The sequence below is a fragment of the Emys orbicularis genome, chromosome 12 (assembly GCF_028017835.1).
Source record: "Emys orbicularis isolate rEmyOrb1 chromosome 12, rEmyOrb1.hap1, whole genome shotgun sequence".
Taxonomy (NCBI): Eukaryota; Metazoa; Chordata; order Testudines; family Emydidae; genus Emys; species Emys orbicularis.
Window position 1 is genome coordinate 3,372,787 of NC_088694.1, and position 20,975 is coordinate 3,393,761.

A 20,975-nucleotide genomic window follows, 5' to 3' on the forward strand; every position below is an offset into this window, starting at 1 on the left:
CTCTCTGCTCCAGGCGTTGCAAGCTCCTGGAACCCAGGTTGAGGTGCTGGTCAGGTTTGACCCCCAACCCTCCTGACTGGACCAAACCTGTGGGAGTGGAGTCGTGATCTGGCTCATGGGGTTGCAGCGGCTCCCATTCGGCCTACCCAGACTCCCGTCGTCATGACGGCTGGGCCAAAGCGGAGTGGTGCTGGGACCCTGGTGGGTTCAGTGCCTGGAGCAAGGGGGGGAGCTCAGCCAGCCCTGGGGACAGGAGCCAGCACAAGGCCCTTTGAAGCATTCTGGCACCCCGTGGGTTGAGGAACCCTGCTGTAGAACTGAAAGGTGAGGGATCGTCAGCCCCCCCTTCCAGTCCCCTCCAGCTTGGATTCATTTACAAAATCTGGAGAGTTTGCAGGCTGACACACCAGGCTCCACTAATAACAGCGCCGTGACTGACTCAGAAGCACATCTTTTCATCACCATTTTACTCACGGCCTGGATCACAAGCATTACTCATATGGTACCACAGCCAAAGCAGTTGCAGCCAACTCCGTCTCCCACTAGCGTACCGAAGGAAGCACGTATCCTTCTACACACAATCTGCTTTATTATACCTAGCAGCAGGGAGGGAAAGACACTGAATCCCAAACAAAAATCCACAAGGGGCCAGATTTTTCAAATGTATCATTGTGCACCTGCCTGCAACCCGCAACTCCCCCCACCCCCACCCTGCACAAGTTGGAGAGGTGCAAAACAGCCATTGGAGGTCTGGCCCTCAGTGCTTGGCCCCTTTGACTCTCCTGGGGTTTCTGGGTGCAGCAGGCTGCCTTTTCTGTGCACGATAAAAATGGAGTTTGTGGAGGTGCTATTAAGCCCGTAGCACAGCGATGTCCATCGCTGCCTGGCTAATGCCACAAAATTCCCTTCCGTAGAGGAAAGCTTTTCTATTCCTCCATTCGGGTCTTGCTAAGGCCTTTCGTTGTAGCCCCACTCACGCCCGCATCAAGCCTAGGCCAGAGGGCACTAGAGGTAATGCAGACCCAGGAGGTCGTGTTTGCAACCCGCTCAGGCTTGACAGGTTGTGCCAGGGTGAGCAATTTTAAGAAATGGCACCAACCTTCTTCTGCCATTACACCTTCATACAGTGGGCTACTGGGAGCTCTCAGGGCTGCGGCGATTAACGATGCCGTGCACCAAGGCCCGGAAGCTGCCCGAACCAGCTCTTGCCACACAGGGAACGTAAGAACGACCAGACTGGGTCAGACCAATGGTCCAGCTAGCCCAGTAGCCGGTCTTCCAACAGAGGCCAGTGCCAGGGGCTTCAGAGGGAATGAACAGAACAGTGCAATTAATGAGTGATCCATCCAGCTGTCCAATCCCAGCAGCTGGCAGGCAGAGGCGTAGGGACACCCAGAGCACGGGGCTGGGTCCCTGTGAACGTTCGAGGGAGAAGTCACTGTAGCAAGAGAAAGGCTACAGCGATCCCGTTTGCCTCGCTTTTGGTCTCAATTGATTCCAGAGACATTTGGGGATGGGTGCGAAGGAATCTGCACAACGGCTGCTACACTTTGTCACTGTGTACACACGCAGGGCAGACCAGACCCTCCAAGCAATTACCATCAGTCCAGCCGGAGCGGGTCGGGACTGGAGAGACGTTTCAAGGCAGCTCATGGCTCAGGAATGTGCTCCCGAAGGAGATCCAAACAGAGCTAGAGCTAATGAAGCAGCTTGTCTGAGGTTGCAGCGAGGTAGAGGGGCTGGTTACTGTGGAGGAATCCTGCCAATCAGCCCTGGAGGTTCTTTGCGGCGAACCCAGTGGCAGCCTTTGGATAAATTACATCTACCAGCCCCAAGAAGGCAGGTTCCTCCCTGCCCTGCCCAAGAGAGGCAACAGCACTATCTTCACAGAGCTGCAGCAGCCTCCTTACTGGAGTTTGTGGGATGAATGTGTGAGTGGTCATGGCTGGGGGGGAGGAGAAAGGGGATGGAAGAGCAGGTGCTGTGTGTGTCAGGCTCTGGGCAGCTGGTGTTGAAGATTGCACATTCCACCAGCTCCAAGACGGACTGAATGCGTTTCAGGCACTGTAAATATCTCTTTTACCTAAATGATTGACTGCCATAAGCTTTGGCATATGCGTTATTTACCTGAGTGAGAACAAGAACCATAGTTCAACCCTTAGCATAAGCCAGTTAACTTCAAGGTTTTTTTCCTTCCTCACGTAAACTGAAGGGCTTAATCCAGTGTAAAAATGCCAGTTGGAAATCCCTGCTCCTCCACACAGAGGTGTGAATAGAAAGGCCCAGCTCTTCACAATTGTACATGTGCTAGTCCAGGTCTAATTTACATGCATAATTATTGCAATTGCACACGTACATTCAATTTGACAGCTCTGAGGGTGTTTGTATGGTTGCTACAATGACAAGCAAACCAAACGAACGCGTTTGTACGTGCACAGTGCTGAATATCTGATTCCAGTTACAAGCTTTTCAGTCGCTCAGATCTCCATTCAGACATACAGAAACCTGTGTTTAGAGAGCAGATCTTGAAAAGGGCCCAATCCTGCAGCCTTTACTCATGCAAGAACTCCTATTGACTACCATAGTTTTGCCCAGAATCATCATTTAAGTCCCTCCTTACATGGCTTGAGTTGCTTATACATGGAACCATTCTGCCAGGTGGAGCTGGCAGGAAGAAGGGCTGGGTTCAGTATCTAGTGGTTCCTCTTAACAATACAAAACGGAACCAGCGTGAGCAGTCACCCAGTAATCTGTGAAAGTTAGCCACCCCCGGGCGCAATACTTCCCCTCTCGCAAGCACTGAATCTGTGCACAGCAAAGAAAACTTAATACAAAGGGAAAAGGAACCAAGAATTCATTTGGGAAAACACCACAACCATCATTCAAAAACATCACTAAGAGCAACCTCCACCCCAGAGTACATTGGGCGGTGTCCTTTGCCTCAGTTTCTCACCTTGCGGTCTGAAAGTCCAACAAATGTTCCTTCGACAGCCCACTGCCCTCTCCCTCCACTGCACCGCGCTCACAGTTGCTGTCCTTGGTCATCAAAGACCCAGAGTTCAGAGGGGGTGAGGCATCAAGCAACACCTCAGCTGCTGCAGTCATCATGACAACTGGGTTGTCCCTACCGGGGTTGTCCCTACCGTGGGACATCACACTCTGAGGTTCCGCCACTTACCCCAGCTCTCAGCAATTTCAGCGTGCAGTGATTTCGGCAGGTAGTGGGGAACTGCACTGCTACTGCAGGTTGTGCAGACTCTTTCACAGCAACACTGTCCGGCACCAGGTCTCAGGCTCAGCACCCGGGTGTCACTGATCACTAGAGCTGAAAACAAGGACTCAATGGAATCCAGTCAGCTCTGTCTTTACTCAGTGGACAGAGAGGATCCAATGGTACCTAGGACTCCTTAGGCAGAGCTCCCTCGTAGGGACTTGACCCCACCCTCTCCCCCTTTCATTGGGATTTGGCATGCCTGCCCCTTGCTTAGTGAGCGAGGATCAGTTTGGACAGGCGAAGTGCAATTCTGCTGCCCTTTGCTCAGACAATAAGGATAACATTTCATTACCTTTGCACTCAATACTGAAGTGATCTGTAACCCACCACCAGCCAAAATTGATCACTTTGGCCAAGCAGCTCCATCATGCTCTGCATCTAGGTAGAGGAGGGGTGTTCACGCAAATACAGTCTGTTCCTGAAACCTTCTTCCTCCAGCTCATCACTAGACACTGGGGAGAGCTCATTCAGACCCTGCTCACATAAATGTGAACCCAGACGGAAGAAGGGAAACCCACAGTTTTGAACTCTGGTCTTTGCTAGAGAATAAAGGAGAAATTACTTTGTTTTAAAATAACTTTGTAGTTTAAGATGTATAAGATTTGGGACCTTGATTTTAGGCAGTTCACATTCACCGCTAGAAACAAAGCATATACATTTAGGGGCAAGGGGAGCAGAGCACTGTATTCCTTCAAATGTGCAACAGGCCTGTGAACATACACGCAGCTGCAGACGTCTACAAACATGCCTGCGCTTGTTTAAAGGGCCCGATCCAAAACCTACTGAAGTTAACAGGACACTTTCCACTGACTTCAGCGGACTTTGGATCAGGCTTCGTGTGTCCTATTGTGACTTACTATGTGCGTGCACACCCCGAGCTGGTTTTCTACGGCAACTTAACTCCAAAGGTGGCGAGAATTCAACGGCAATTAGGCACGGGAGGTGAAGCTGGTAAAGCAGCTCTATTTTATAAAAGCCGAAAGACCACCACCAATAGACTGAACTTCAAAAGAGCACCCTGGGAGCGGGCTTTGGTTTTTTAGAGGTTCCATTTAAACGTGTTATGCTGGGCAGCAGCATTTAGGTCAGTTTCTAGTTCTAGGAGATGTGGTGTGTTATGATCAGACACTTCCTAGTGAGCAGGAGAGTTTCACAATCCTAAACTAAATAGGGCTGATGATAGCCAAAGGTAACAATGATGACCTGCTACTTTAAAATCAAATCCTTAAAAAGAGATTATAGGTCCATCCATGTTAAACAAAACAGAAAATATGCCCACTGAAAGGGAACCTTCGAGCATGTCACATCGGGGTATTGAAGCCATCTACCATCAAGGAGACCCTTACTTGGAAATAACAGAGGTGGAAGCAGCATATAGCACCGCAAAGGGGAAGTACAAGCTTCCTGGACATAGGAGAAGAGCAGAACCTGCTCAGAGAAGGGCGGAGAGGTTGGGCCTCAGCTGCAGAAGTATGTGAAAAATGTGCAGTTATTAGAAAGGGAGGAGGAACAATGAACCAAATATGGAGGAGGCGGCACACAAGAGAGAGTCCTGTGATTTCTCACCTCTTGGAGGAGACGGCCACTCCAGTGAGAATGCTTGTCAGGGGAGTGGGAACATTTATACAGCTACGACTGCCAACCACAAACAGAACAGTCGGAGTTATTAAACTTTGAGCAGTACCCTCTCCACTACTTCTCTCTCTCTCACACACACGCACAGAGCGGTGTTTACTCTTTACAAATAAAGCTCAGCAGACCTATGAAGGGGGGGAGGGGGTGTCTCACATAAACATACACAAAAACAACTAGGCAGAAATCAAGAGGTGTAAATTCTAACATAAGAAAGTGAGTTTTTGCCAGGGTGCATTATAAACCATGAGACATGCAGGCAGAACTCTGCTTGGGAGCAGGGAGAGAGGAAATCGGCTGCTTTAATAATAAATAAGTAACAATCCAGTGTCTTGGGCCCTGAAAGAGAAAAAGTGTTTTTAAAAAGGAAATGAGACAGCAGCATGAGTCTGACTCTCCATCGGTTTTATCAAGTGTGGCACAGATTAGCTTCCCACCCAGAAAAACGGCAGAACATGAACACCTGAAGCCCACTGAATCTACCCAGGAGTGCAGGAAAAAGGCATTTTTGCCCTCCGAAAGCTGACTCTGTTAATGAACGGACCTCCCAGCAGTAGGAGTTGCAGAGGCGAGAATTCCCTCCCTCCCCTGCAGGGAGTAGTTCAGAGTGAAGCATGCAAGGCCTGCAATAACAGGTTAAAAAAGGCAACTCGCCATCCCACTTGTAAGAACCGTTGTGTGCTTTCCAGCCCAGTTTCACCTTCTACCTTCGTCCACTCTGGTGTATTTTTAACTTTTCGGTCTCCAGCAATAAGCTTCACTAATTGTCCTTTGTCTATTATTAATATTGTCTATTGAAGAAGACAAGCTTCAATCAGGAAGATGCCACGTACAGGATAGCCAGGTGACTCCACGAGCCCTGCCGTGTCAATAGTAGTAGCTATAGAAGATCTATATCCAGGCTAACAACATTTGCACTGCTGTGCTCAGGCAAACTCTACACAGCCCTGCAGGGTGAGATGCTGCAGACATAACCAAAGCTACCATGAGATGAGGACTGCACATTAGTAGGAAAGCCTGAGAAGAAGGAAAGGAGAATTAGCAGAGCAAGGCGACAAGGAGTGTATTAAACTAGGCTTCACAAGTGTGCGTAAGAGAGTTACACCTTGCAAAGCTCCTCGGAGATTCAGAGCTGAAAGCTCCTGGGCAGTTCAATGACAGAGATGCTTCCCACTAAAAATCTTGGCAGCAGTGCCACCCTTTGGCTTGGAGAGGTAATACACTTTTCATAATGGAAAAGCGGCTCAGGGAACATGGTCTGAAATCAAACCTCCCTCTCTCCCCCTCCCCCGCCCCCATCTACCCCAAATAACGAAACCATCACAGCACATGGGATTTCAAGGGTTCTCATAGAAACCAGGCTACAAAGCTATTTCAGTTGTCCAGCAGAACCAGACTAATCACAACCCCAGTCTGAAGCAATCTAATCTGAATCACACTGACTCGCTGACATGCATTATGGCACACCCAGCCTGTTTTCTTGGAAAACCACCACCAGTTAGAGGGGAAACGGGGGATTTATCTTCCCGGCTTCTTCCTTTGCTAAACTCCTCTAGCTCCGCTCAGGCAGTTGCACCCTCTGCTGCACGTGGGTAATTACGTATGCACTCTCCCCAAAGGGCAAGCTGAGGCGAGCCGGCCATTTGGCGGCATTACATCACAAGAAGCCAGGTTCATTTGGGACAAACAATTGTGAGATCCAAGTTCTCCTTTGACAAATCGCTTTGAAACAAACATCCTGGCATGCGGCAGCTCTGGCTCTACTCCGGCTCTGGGGAAAAATCCACCTTCATGCTCTTTTGAGTGGTGATCACACAGACGCCTTATCCTGAAATGTGACATCACCACTTACGGCATTAAACAATCTGTGCAAAACCCCAACGCCATCACTCAAAGTGGCTCACCGTCAGTGGAACGGCAAATACTGCCAAGATATTAACGCCAAATTAGCTGACGATTGTTCTGTACAGAGCAAACCTGCTAGTAACATACACCTAGAGTGCAAAAGCAGATGCCAGCTGTTCCTCAACAAATGTGGACAATTTCATGCGTCACATTAGAAAGGGTCAGAAGACATTTTCCTATTTTTTAATGGTCACTTTCACAATAATTTACAACGTTTGCCGTTACGTACATCATATAGCCAGTTAATCATGAAAAATGCTAATTCATTCAACCCCCAGCAGGTCTGCTATCCACTCCCCTGCCTCTGTTGTGCTGATGCACCTAGCCAAGCAAGTTTCTCATGCTGGGCTTGTGGAGCCCGCTGACCCCTCCCCTGCGCAGGCATGCCTGCTGTTTGTTCTCTGCTCATTGCAAGTACCAAAACTGAGCAACAGAAAACTGTGAAGCATCAGGGGAGGTAGAGTTACAGAGCTCGAGCTCTACGCTCACGCATGACTAAGCCTGGAAAATGGGGTGCATGCTCTAACAACTCACGTGGTCACAATTCAGATACTTGCATCAGAGCGATACTACTGGTCTCAATGTAGCATCTCATTAGCTGGTGTCACAAAGCCGACGGTTCAGCACAGCTGGCCGGCTCTGCACGGGATAAGTCCAGAACACCGAGTCAGACGCGAGGTGTACTGGGACGTGAGGTGCACTAGGTGGCAAACCTGCATACGCTACGCCTGGCTCAAGCTAATCCCATTAGTCCCTCATTTCTAGGAGCACCGAATTCACCCCCAGGATTCGTAATAAAAGAAGAGACCGGAGCCCAAAATGCAAACAATGAAACAGACAAAGAGTAGAGGACTCCAAGTGTGCAGCTCTACTGGTCCTCAACAAATGTGAGGAAGTAAATTAAAGGGTTAATCTCTTCCCCACAGCCTTGAGCTACACCCCGGCCATTCCTAGCAGCTCAACAATTCATTTTTAAAATTCCTTACCAAAAATCTCCACTTTGCATTAAGATCGAGTGGATCCGTCTTTATCACTTTTCACTTCCACAGCAGATCCAGCATCCTGCCCTCTTGGGAGCAGGCTGTACTTCCCAAAGCCACGAAGCAGCCCAGCACACAGCCAGGCAAAACTGCAGACAGACAGCCTCACTTAATGGAGGGAGGAGAAAACAAGAGAGCAGGCTGGATGCTGTGAGGTAGAGCCCTGCACAGGGCTATTTTTTAACCCCGCTCCCGCTAGTGTGGCGGTGGGTCCTGCAGGACCCCAGTCCCGCTGCAGAGCTCTAACCTAGTCCCACGCAGGGCTCTCCGGTGAGGAACGTCAGAACCTGTAGTGGAGGCCGGGGGAAATCAGAACTTTACTTCTGAAAAAGGATGAGAAAAGCACTAACCTTACGCCTCTACATGCAAATCCAAGCTTTAACCCCCATACAGCACAAGAGAATTGTGGCTCCCCATGGCTCTATCGGCTAGTGCTGGTGTTACAGCAATGTCAGTGTCAGCCTGGCAATCAGATCACCCGTTTCTGGGATGGTTTTTATTGAACACACTGAAACAAAGGAAGCGTTTTGCATAAGGCCCGGGAGGAGCGAAGAGTAATGGGTTGCTATAAGTCGTTCTTCCCCAGCATGGACGGAAACTACTTCCTTTGAGCTCCCTTTCACCAGACCTCCCTCCTCCTCTACAGTCAGTAACGTGATCCATAAAGCAACTGTGACAACTCCAGTGGGAGAATTTCTGGCACAATAGGCTGCAGCCCCTTTCGAAACGGGTTTGTTTTGTTTATTCATTTTAAAGTCCACTGATCATCACAAAAACATGGGAAATGCAACTAATGAGAAAAAAGTCCAACCAAGATCTAAGAACCCAGAGCTACAGGTAGATGTGACACTGTGCTGCATGGCGCAGGTGCGCGTACAGGACGGAACGACACATGCGCGCAGCAGGTAGACGTGTGAAGAGAGATGGGTTCCATTATATTAATCGCTGGACGATGACAGCATTGAGCAGGTTGGCTTCCTTCAGGGTTTGGTCCTCGTCAGACAGCTCTTTATTCGGGAAGGTGGTCATGAGGACAAAGCTGGTAGCAGCCATCGCTGGCCGGGCATCTACTATGAAGAGCCGGATGTCACGGATGCTGTCCAAGGGGATCAAACACACAATGGAGACCCTGTTATTTCATTTACTGCACAAATGTGTGGGAAACAGACTAACCTTACCTCTCTTCCCGAAGATGTAAGCCCCTGCAATGTCACGGCAGCAACACTGCCAGCAAACGGCAGAGGCCACATTAAGCAGATTTCACATTTAAACTACTTTTAAAGGTGACTTTTCATTTTCTGTTGCACATCTATACAGACACACAAGTCCCCTGAAATAACACATGAAACTGCTTTGCACCTATTACAAGTGAGGCTAAAGCCTTTGAGCATAAGTTGTGGTCACAACTAAATAGTCTTTGGGCTTGTCTTCACTACCCGCCCGGATCGGCGGGTAGAAATCGATCTCTCGGGGATCGATTTATCGCGTCTCGTCGGGACGCGATAATCGATCCCCGAATCGACGCGCGTATTCCACCAGCCCAGGTAGGAGTAAGCGCCGTCGACGGGGGAGCCGCGGCGGTCGATTTGCCGCCGTCCTCACAGCGGAGTAAGTCGGATCAGATACGTCGAATTCAGCCACACTATTCCCGTAGCTGAATTTGCATATCTGAAATCGACTCCCCCCCCGTAGTGTAGATGTAGCCTTTGTAACTTCCTGCCTTAAACACATGCAGTAGTTGGTGGCTGTACTAGTAAGTTTTTAATACCTGCAGATCACCATGGTGTCTGGGCACGTTGGTGAATCAAGAGATTCCTGGATGTATAGTTTGTAAAATGCTTTGGTATCCCTTCAGGACAAAAGGTGCTATGTAATTTATAAAGTGCTGCATGGGCAGGAGAGCAGCGTTCTGCATAAGTGCAGCAGATCACAGATTATCTGAACCCTTAGGGGACATGACAGCATTGTGGATAACAAGGGGGCCTGGAAAAGAGATTTGTTTTCCAGTCTCCCTGCTTGAGCAGAGATGTGGTTCAATTCTCCTATAAGAACTGGAGGAAAGTATGGGTGACCACCTGTGTTCTCCAAGACTGGCTGGCTGAACAGGACTTCAGCACAGAAGTCACATACTTAAGTTCTACTGAGCAATGGACTCCATGGAATTAATTTTGCTCCTCCCGCTGAACCTGTTTGAAAGGGGAATCTCCTCTCTCAAGCTATCTGCAGTGAAGAGAGTGGCTAAGGAAATAAGTTTGTATTCAGGGTCAGAAGAAGTCAACTGAGCTAAGTTCCTTAATTATCTGAAGATGTCCAAAGACCTTGGGATAATTTAGTTGGCACTGCAGACAGTTACACTGATAATACTGAAGTGTTCAAATGAGAGATCACCAGCTCAACAGCTGTCACTGTTAAGCTAGGATTTGTTTTCCTACCAATATTTAACAATTGCCAAACCCCACAGTAATTCTGCTCCTATTCACCTATACAGAAGGATCCCCAGAGCTCCCTTTAGCGGGCTAGCCAGGATTTTAACATCTGCTCCAGCTGTGTACAGTTCGCAGTGTCACTCAGGCCTTCCCAGTTAGTAACCTGTGTTTCCAGTTGCCCTTGTACCTGTGGCTGTGGTTAAATTTCTGGACCAATCGCCCGCCATCAGCGAGCCGGATTTGGATGTTGGTGGTGGGCTCCGACTCATCAATGGTGATAGAAGAACTGGCTTTGGCTTCGTTCTCTGCTTGCTGTGCTGGAGAGCTGGTGCCCATCACCTGGGGGGCAGTGCTAAGAGGAGGAAAATAATGGAGGACAGATTTTATAAACTACCTCTTTCCGGGCCCAGGAATCAGGATTCCCACAAAAGATGCACAGTTGCAAACATATTAGCACTGAGAACAGGATCTCAGGAACCAACTGGTGACACATCAAGGGCCCTCAGACACTTATCTAATCTCCAAACCAATCTCTCAGAGCCAACAGATTATACAACCTCCAATGTCTTCCAATCCAACCCCCACTCAACCTCACCTAGACATTCCCATGCTCCCAGACATCTAATCATGGTCTCTACTACCTCCCCATCGCCTCGCTTCGCATTGATCTCTTCACTGTAACTGCTAATGAGGGTGCACATCACACACAATATTTAGCATTTACAAACATTAAATGATTAATCACTACCGTGTTATCCTCTTTTTACACATGAGGAAACAAAGACTAAGTGATTTGACCTAGGCCACAGAATCAGGGTCAGAGCCAGGAATCAAACTCATGTTCCTGGCTCAGAGACTTATGCTCTGACCTCTGCATCACACTTTATATCTGCCATCAATGCCATTTTTCAACTGATTCACAGGAGTTTGCAATAGGAAACTAACAGCAAGGAGTTAAAGCCAGTCCTTCATATTTGTTAAAAACACCTACAACATTAAATGCTGTTAATCTTGCTTATAAAATACCACCTATTCCGTCATCCTAACAAACAGCCAAATCAACTGCTATTTTGTTAAAGAAAGAAACCGTGTGAGCTCAGATGGGCTATGGCAGCAGATACCAAATCAGAACTTCTGTCTTCTCACCTGCCCAGTTTCTGCCCCTCTCCAGTGAAAGCCCTGAAGGCACCTTTGGATTTCACAAAATCCTCGTCACGGTGGTCCTCCATATCCAAGTTCACTTGTCCACCACGTGCTAACCTGCGGAGCTCGCCTGGGACTTCCCTGGAAGCAAGAAGAATGTGCATTGTAATAAAATCCACACATAAAGAGCTGAAAACTACCTTCTGCTGCCTCCTGACACATAGGCAGGCTCCTCTTCCGGAGCAGCTCCAAAATGGTGCCCTCCCCCGCCAATGGCTATAAGAGAGACAGGCATGCAGAAGAGATTACAGAACATGCACCCAGATAACGCTGGCTTCCTATTTATGCTGCCCAGGGAACTGTCACCACAAATGCCAGTCCCATCATAGGCTATTAGAAACCTTCCCTCCTGTCCCCAGGAATCAAAGCATCCTTTAGTCATCATCTCATCAGCTAAGCAGGATTTGCAGAGGACTCACCTTCCCAGGGCCTAACACACATGAAAGGTTTCTCGCACTAGCCTGCGTTTGGGATAACCTGCCTTTTGTAATCCTCAGGAGTCTGCATCCCACATATGGAAGAGCCTGTTCCCTCACTTCTAATCCTCAGAGTCTCACATCGCTTCATGGATGGGGCTGCTTCCACAGCTAAATACCTGATATAAAGGCAACCACTGTATTTTACCCACCCCACGTTAAGAAACTAATGAGAATGCTTCAGATGAAATGAGCTATTTAAATGAAGCTCTGATTCCCAGCATGCTGGATTTCCTACATTCCTATATTTTAGCATACAGGCTCTTCCTTCTCAGGCACACCCCATCAGAGGTTCCCCCAACCCTCATGCTGCATACCCTCTGCGGATAGACTCCAGAAACTGGGCATTGGATGGGTCTTGGTAGCTCCTCAGCTCCCCGTTGTCCAGGCTGAATCCACTCTTCCACAGCTTCAGTACAATATGTACCTGCAACCACCCCAAGCAGAAAAGTTAACTCCTCGCCAGTGTCTTAACAAAACACAGCAACGCCTGGCAGTGAAGAGCCTGAACATGCGGGGAATTTCAAAGAGAGGATTGTGCCCCAGTGGGGACCCCTCTAAACCAACACAGACAAAAGGAAGAAAAAACATCTGCTGGCTGCTTGGTGGTATCACTTCACAACACAAAGTCATCATCACAGATCACCCTCTTTTGGGCAGGTCTGCTTAAAAAGCCAAAGAGTGCATGGGACAGGGAGACTGAGCCACACGCCCACTCCGGAGGTGGCTCCTCCAAGCTCACAAGGGAACACACTGGTCAGGCAGAGGAGAGGAGCCTACTCTGCTACTGCTGCTGTGCCTCCTCTGGGGATACAGGGAATTTCATTCTCCAATGCTTTCTATACACCACCTTTCAGGAGCATTAATTTCACAGCTAGAGATGTTGAGAAAAGGTCCTTGAGCTTATGCGGAGCTTCCAGGTTTTTAATTAACACGTCAGCAGAACACTGCCTACAGAACACTTGATTATTCACTAAATCTACACCGGGAGCAAAGCGCACTCTCCAGTCTAAGAATTTACCAAAGCTAGGCTTACTGCACCTATGTCCATTTCCTTCTCGGGGCTCATCAAGAGGGAAAACAGACGCTTTGTAGCGAAATAAAATAATCCACTAAAGAAGATCTTTGCAAAGTTGTAAGGTGAGAGCTACTCACATCCTGAGCAGAATGCTGCCTCCTCTCTCCTGACACATAGGCCGACTCCTCCTCCGGAGCAGCTCCAAGGCGGTACCCTCCCCCTGCAAATGGCTACAAGAGAGAGGCATGCAGAAGAGATTACAGAATGACATGCACCCAGACAACGCTCGCTTCCCCTTCACGAACATCGCCATGTGAAAACATGGGCTTCGCTGTACTGGCAATATGGTTATCAGCTACATAACACGTCTCAAAGCTGCAGTGGCCAACTTGTTAGCCAATTAATCGTTTGACATCCCGAATTAGCTTTTCTTGCCATTTGGCACATATGCTAGATCAGCTCTAATGGAGGGGTTTGGATACAGCTGTCCTCACAAGATAATCCCAGCACTCACCAATATAGAACAGCTGTCTCTGAGCTGGTGGAGGGAGAACAACTCCATTAAAAACAGATTTAAGTAAGGAAAGGAAGGAAGACCCCAGCATTCCTCACTTTTGCTCTGCTGCTCTCGCCGGGGCTCTTAGCCGGCCGATCGACAGCCACCGCTCCGTGCTCCTTAGCGCCTTTGAACAGATCCTCCACCAGCTCATTGGGGCTTTTCTTCCTTGGAGGGCCAACGATCTGCTGCCCACTTCTCTCCGAGCCCCCAGCATAAAACCTGAACAGAACACACATTTATTATCTAGGGACTTCGGGTTAGTTACTTGGACAAATGATTTTCCAGGACATGGACCTGAGAAGCCCCAAAAGGTTACAGGATAAGACTGAGTTTCAGGTCCAGGATGTGGCTGCCCACACAAACAGTTTTTGCTCTTGCACAGTTGGTTATTCTCACTTTCTCTTCTATAGTCGTACAATTTACTGTGGCCAATCGCTGTAACTGGTGTGAACAGAAAGCCATGAAATGAGGTCTCTGCCAGACTCAGCAGCTCCTTCCGTAACAGAGTTTGAAAAGCTGTGTATGAGCTAGTGACAATCAAATAATCTCCTAGCCTCAAAGCTCTCAAATTAACAAATGGGTGGAGGGGGGAGAATCTAGTCTAATGGGACTGGTTATTTGCTCTCCTGGATTCTATTGCCAGATACACCACCAACTTAAGTCACTGAACTGATCTGTGCCTTAATTTACCCATCAGTAAGAGTGTTTATATACTTGGCCACCTCACAGGGATACGGTATGGTTTCATTCAATTTGCTTTGCATGCCACCCGTAAACTACTTATAGAATCAGAGAAACGTAGGGCTGGAAGGGCCCTCACAAGATCATCCAGTCCAGCACCCTGCACTGAGGCACAATCAAGTAAACCGAGACCATCCCTGACAGGGTGTTTGTGTAACTCACTCTTAAAGTCCTGCAATGACAGGGATTCCACAACCTCCCTTGGAAGCCTATTCCAGTGCTTAACTATCCTTATAGTTAGACATTTTTTTCCTAATATCTAACCTAAATCTCCCTTGCTGCAGATTAAGTGGATTATTTCTTGTCCTACCTTCAGTGGACATGGAGAGGAACTCATTAGTGTCCTCTTTATAACAGCCCTTAACATATTGGAAAACTTATCAAGTCCCCTCTCAATCTTCTTTTCTCAAGACTAAACATGCTTAGTTTTTTAACCTTTCTAAATCTTTCATCATTTTTGTTGCTCTCCTTTGGATTCTCTCCAATTTGTCCACATCTTTCCTATAGTGCAGTGCCCAGAACTGGACACAGGACTCCAGCTAAAGGCCTCTCCAATGCTGAGTATAGGGGGACAATTACCTCCTGTGTCTCTAACATTCCTGTTATTACACCCCAGAATATTAACCTTTTTAGCAACTGCACCACATTGTTGACTTGTATTCAATTTGTGATCCACTATAACCCCCAGATTCCTTTCAGCAGTACTACTTCCTAGCCAGTTATCTCCCATTTTGTAGTTGCACATTTGATTTTCTCTTACTAAGTGCAGTATTTTGCACTTGTCTTTATTAAATTTCATATTGTTGATCCCAGACCAACTCTCCAATTTGTCAAGGTCATTTTGAATTCTAATCATGTCCCCCAAAGTGCTGGCAAACCCCCCCCCCCTCAGCTTGGTGTAATCTGCAAATTTTATAAGCATATTCTCCATTTCATTATCCAAGTCATTAATGAAAATACTGACTAATATCAGACCCAGGACTGACCCTGCAGACCCCACTAGATATGCCCTCCTAGTTTGGCAGTGAACCACTGATAACTACTCTTAACTAGTTGTGTACCCATTTTATAATAATTTAATCTAGACCACATTTCCTAGTTTGCTTACCAGAATGTCATGTGGGTGACATATGGGTTTCAGAGTCCGGGCTCCAGCCCAAGCCAGAACATACACACTGCTATTTTCAGCCCTACAGCCCAAGGCCTGTGAGCTTGAGTAAGTTGACCTGGGCTCTGAGACTTGGTGCAGCAAGTCTTTCTTTGCAGCATAGACATACCCTTACTATTCTTCCCATCTTTCCCTTGCATCAGGATGGTTTCCTATTGAGCCCCTAATATTGTCTCTTTGAGAAACTGCCTTCTTTCCTGAACTCCTGTTGGGACCTTACCTACCAGTTCTGAAGTCTGCTTTTTTAAGTCCATTGCTACTCTCTCTCCTTCCATTCCTTAAAATCATGAACTCTCTCATTTCATGATCACGTTCACCCAAATTGCCTTGAACCTTCAGATTTTCAACCAATTCCTCCTTGCTAGCCAGAATCAAATCTAAAATGGCTGTCCCACTGATTACTTCCTCCATTTTCTGAAACAAAAAAATTGTCCTCTAATACATTCCAAGAACTTATTGGAAAAATAATACAGCAAAACCCAAAATATCCAACAGATGTCTGGGTAGTTACAGTCCCCCATTAATACTTGTGTTTTGCATATTTCTATTATTTGTTCTCGAAATGCCTCATCCACCTCATCCTCCTGATTTGTTAGTCTATAGTAGACCATGACATTGCCCATTTCCCCCCCCTCCTTTTATCTTCATCCAGAGACTTTCAACTGGTGCGACTCTCACCTCCTTCTAGACCTCAGAACAAGAGTACATACTGAGGTACAATGCAACACCTCCTCCCTGGCCTATCCTTCCTGAACAAGCCATAACCCCACTATACCACCAAGTCTCTGTGATGCCAATTAAGTAATAATTTAGCTTATGGACTAATACTTCCAGTTCTTCCGGTTTACCCCCCATATTCCTGGCATTTGTGTATATAGACATCTAAGAGGTTGAGCAATTTCCCCCATTGCTACCCCTCTTGTTGCTCCTATGACCCTACCATAATTTTCCATTCCTGCTCCACCCCACCCCCTCAACATTTAGTCCTGTTAACATCACTTGTTTTATACCTGACTGTGGGCTTTTCTCACCTGCCCCTTTTGAATCTAATGTAAAGCCCTCCTCACTAACTGTCATTATAGCGGTCACTGCAGGAAATTTCCCACTAACATTTCCTAAATGATGCTCAAAAGAAGGGAAAAACCCCGATGAAAAGGGGAACAGCAACTGCATTCCCATACAGCAGTGTCTCAAACAAAGACACGGGAGTGCTGGGGCTCACTGCTCTAGCAAAAATGCAAACACTCATTGTGCAAGCCCTGAAATTAACTTCTGTTAACAATGGGGAGAAGGCCATGCATTCAGAACTGTACTGATCACCATTGAATTTAACATCTCACAACTCACAAACCAGTACAGGACATTTCTACAAACAGTGCTAAGCCTGTCCTCGCAGAAACCATTTTCATTGACTAGCCTTTCAGAATAAGACTCAGTGAGCATGAAAACGTGAGACTCATCAGTAGTGGTTAAAATACAGATTTAAATAAGGTTCTGTACAGTTCCATGCTCTCCCACAAGACACAAGACCATATGGTTTACACATTTAACCGGAGACTGACCGTTGTCCCTCTTCCTCTTCATCATCTTCTTCTTGAGCATGAACAAGGTCTCTGAATGATGTCACCCGGTGGTCGCTGTAAAAAGATAACCAAAATGAGCGCACACTTTCCCCGAAGAGAGAGATCTATATCACCCATGTAACGTGAACTATACAAGTAGGAAAGTGGCTGTTATGTTGTGCTCCTGTCCTCTACTATGCGCCTGGGTTAAGCAGCATTTATTTCCACTGAACTTCAGTTCTTGCACTAATTAAACACCCTCTATATACTGATCAAATGGCAGCTCAGAGGGGACAGGTACTATCGCTGTCCTCATTAACCATTCAGCAAAGCCCACCTGCTCTTTCCCTCTTGGGGACTGTTGTCAAAATAAGGGAGAATATCCTACACTTAGCTCCCTCCCCCACCTCAATTAAAATCAACAACATACACTCTTAGAATAGTCTAAACATATCTAAGAGATCCCTAGAAATAAATAGGTTTGTGCCTTTTGTGTCTTTATGATATATAAAGAAAGATCTGAAAAGTTTCTGTACAAGAGAAAAAAAGGAACCTGGATTGAAGAAAGCTGGAGTAGAAGAATTTCCGCACTTATACAGTGGATTAATCTGGATCCCTTCCAACCCTAGGGACCTGATTCTTCACTCCACTGGACCATCGAGTCACACTGGAGTAAAACTGGTGTAAGAGTGGTGAATCAGTCTCCAAGTATCTGAGACTCTCCCCATCACATCTACAAATACCAGGTGGGTGTACGCACAATGCTTGAAAAGGAGTCACGAACACAACAAACGTAACAAATCTTCAGTCATTTCCCTGCAGATGTACTGGATTTAGGAACCTTTATTTATCCACAGAATAGTTATGGCATAATCCCCAAAAATGCCAGGTCTCTTATGCTGCCCTGTTCTAGGGAGCCTCTGTTAAAGGTGAATGGCGTTCAGGTTACATGTCTATTGATCCTCTGTGCTTCTGTTGTGCTACCTGCTAGGGTGCTAACTGAAATGGCGATTTTTTGTGATGTGGACACTTACCCACAAGAATCTGGATTTAGACCATCAAATTCATTTCACACAGACAACTAACCAATCAGATGATAACTCTCTGTGCTTCAGATCCCTCATCTGAAAATGGGGATAATATTTTCCTATTTCACAGGGACAGGATGAGGCCAAATTCATTCAAGCTTGTAAAGTGCCTTGACATCTTCAGCTAGGCGGTGTATAGAATTGCAAACTATTCTAGAGAATTATAGTATTGTGCAGATCTCATCTGTATTACAGAAAATGTTTAGATCAATCTGCTGAGTTCTCTTCTGGCCCCAAAGCAAACTAAAATAAAATAATCCATTCTTTTTGAGCAATGAGGTAAAATCATTCTACACAGTTCTTTGGATAAAATGTGCAATCCCATCCAAGCTAGGGGAATAGAACACTGCTGGGGTTTTCACAAAGGCTAATGAAACTTACGAAATAAAGCTGAACAGAATTCATGGATGTCTTCGCTGATAACTGTTATACAGCAATGCGATGGGCATAGTCTAAGTACTTTGATAAGTGGCTTCCACTCCCACATGTATAACTGCTTAATGAAGAGACCCGTATAATTTGGAAAGTTTCTCCTCACCTGGGTGCAGTGCCTCTGGACACAGAGCTGGCAGTTGGCGGAGGAAGCGTCACAATGTCTTCATCACCCCCATCCTCATAGAAACTAGCTAGAGCAAGCTGAAAGGACAGAATTACAGCAGGTTTTAAAAGAATAAGCCCAATCACCTCGTACATCATTGCAGTCACAAAGGTATCTATTGAAAAGATTAATAAACTGCATTTACTTAGAACTTTTGTCACACCAATCGTTTAAACCACATCTACTCTAAGGAATTTTACAAACCAGTTTCCATCTTCAGGAATCTTAGCAGAGACAAGGCTCATCTAGCAGCTTCCAGTTTTTTACTGTCATGGTAGGGGTTGCCTACACTCAGAAATTTACTGAAATGGCTCTTCTGGAATAACTCCTTGTGGGGATATTCTTATTCCAGAAGAAGACTGCTTGTTTCTGATTTAGTTTAATCTACTTCTAAAGTGGATTTAGCCAAATCTGAAAAAGGCGGTCTTCTTCCAGAATAAGAGTATCTTCATGGGGACTTATACACAAATAATTATTACAGAATAGCTATTTCAGTAAATTTCCAAGCATACGCAAGCCCTTAATTAAATGTACTAGTGTAGACATAGCCAGAGGGTAAGTTTGCAGGGGAAAAGGCAATTGGTCAAACTGGTGATCACACATTCACTTACAATTTTCGGGTCCTGTTCACACCATGGCTGAATCTGTACTAGCAATAACTGGTTTTCACCACTTCTGACCAGGTGGATACCATTTACAGATCCTTCCATTCTACCTGACTGGCTAAATGCAGGAGTCTGTATCATACACAACCTCGATTAAGCATATTGCATAGACTTTGAATAGTTTCAGGCAGCTGAAATTAGGATAAACAGAGGAATTTTCAGTGCTCTTAATATATATGAGAGGACCACAGCCTGTTTGGGTTAATCACACTTCTTATACCTCAAGCTAACAAAACTCAGTGATAAATATTATTTACCTGAATAGGATATTGCCTCAGTCAGTTACATAGATATTTGTAAGGTTACAAAATGGAAGTGATTTGTCACTCAGTTCTTTCACTTGATGATTTAATCTGCCTCTAAAGAGTTTCAGTTCATATTAAAGTATAACGGGGGGGGGGGGGGTAAGGCAGCGCATTACTGCACAATATTGTGAGTCAAGACTCTTGGCTCCATCACTGTGTGAACGTGGCTAGACAAGTCACTTCATTACTGTGCCTCAGTTTCCCTATCTGGATAATACTTATGCCGATGGTTCTGAGAGGCCTAGTTAATGCTAGTAAGGAGCGTTGAGATTTTCAGATGAAACGATGTGCTAGAGAAAAGTGAAGGGAGGGCAGAGACTTGGTTTCTGTCATGCAACAGAAGCCTGCGGGGATTTACAGGAGATCTGGGAACTAACTGCAGCCACATCTTGAGAAAGGCGCCAGCTCCAGGAAGGCTCCTGAGTTTCCCTCCCCCCGGCCTGCAGAAGACGCGGTCTCTGCGACGGCTTTGCACAGGGGAGCCAGTGGCCAGTTCAGGGGGTGCAGCGCCTGGGAGAACAGGCCGGGGGGGGGGGCTCTGCTCACGCGGGCACCGGCTCGCGCCCAACGAGCAGGAAGAGCGGCCGGAGCCCGGGGGGGTCCTGGGGGGAGGGGGCCGCTGGCCGGGGGAGGGAGCAAGGGGAGCGGGGCCGGGCCAGCAGTGAAAGCGGAGGAGTCGGGGCCGCGGGCGGGCGCCGGGGAGGGGAGGCCGGGCCGGGGGGAGGGAGGCCGCCCCGCGGAGGGAGAGGGGGGGAAGCCGAAGGGGGAGGGGAGGCCGGGCCTGGGGGGGGGGCGGGTCCCCTCCCTGCCGGGATGACGGTGCGGTTCCGCGGCGGCCCCTCCCCCGGCGGCACAGCCGCCTCCCGGCCCGGCCCGGCCCAGCCCGGCCCGGCGCTACCTGCAGGTCCCAGCCCGCGGACTCCAGGAAGAAGCGGGCTCGCTCCTCCTCGGTCCCGGTCACGGCCACGAACTCCCTCAGCGCCTCCTGCCGATCCGCCATCTTCCCGGTGCAGCGGCCAATCCCCCCCGGCCCGCGCCGGAGGCCGCGCCTGGCGGGCCGGGCGTGCAGCACTCAAAGCCCTCCGTGCGGGAACGCGCGCCGCCCACAGCGCCACCTGCCGGCGCCCAGCGCCACCTGCAGCTCCCTGGGCGGGAGGCTTCCGGCCGGGCGCAGAAGGGACACGCTGCCCTCTGCTGGGGGGGAGATGGAAACGCAGGGGCCACTGGAGTCACCAGTTCATAAACCTGCCCCCGGTTCCCACGTGGGTCCCGTCCCACCAAGGTCCATGCTGGGTGCTCAGACCTCTCCTGCATC

General features: G+C 47.8%; 1 protein-coding gene across 2 annotated transcripts; it reads right to left on the bottom strand.

Moving 5' to 3' along the window:
- Positions 1-8,577: 8,577 nt before the first annotated feature.
- On the bottom strand, positions 8,578-20,683 carry NSFL1C (NSFL1 cofactor). 2 transcript variants are annotated; one of them, XM_065414335.1, is made up of 9 exons: positions 20,559-20,683; positions 18,631-18,728; positions 17,005-17,079; positions 13,587-13,752; positions 13,112-13,204; positions 12,274-12,383; positions 11,424-11,561; positions 10,465-10,629; positions 8,578-8,947 (listed from the first exon to the last, which is right to left on the bottom strand). In XM_065414335.1, exons 1-9 carry the CDS (start codon positions 20,658-20,660, stop codon positions 8,785-8,787), a joined length of 1,110 nt encoding a protein of 369 aa, XP_065270407.1. In that variant the 5' UTR covers positions 20,661-20,683; the 3' UTR covers positions 8,578-8,784. The 2 variants fall into 2 exon arrangements, with proteins under 2 accessions (XP_065270407.1, XP_065270406.1); XM_065414334.1 differs by lacking the exon at positions 20,559-20,683 and adding an exon at positions 19,302-19,436.
- Between the last annotated feature and the right edge of the window lie 292 nt (positions 20,684-20,975).

Coding starts and splice junctions, on each gene's coding strand:
- NSFL1C (XM_065414334.1), bottom strand. CDS start 19,436: ATGATACAGACTCCTGCATTTAGCCAGTCAGGTAGAATGGAAGGATCT. Junction 13,753..17,004: donor GAAGAGGAAGAGGGACAACG/GTCAGTCTCCGG, acceptor TGTTCTGTTCAG/GTTTTATGCTGGGGGCTCGG. Junction 11,562..12,273: donor CTGGAGTCTATCCGCAGAGG/GTATGCAGCATG, acceptor TCTTGCTTCCAG/GGAAGTCCCAGGCGAGCTCC.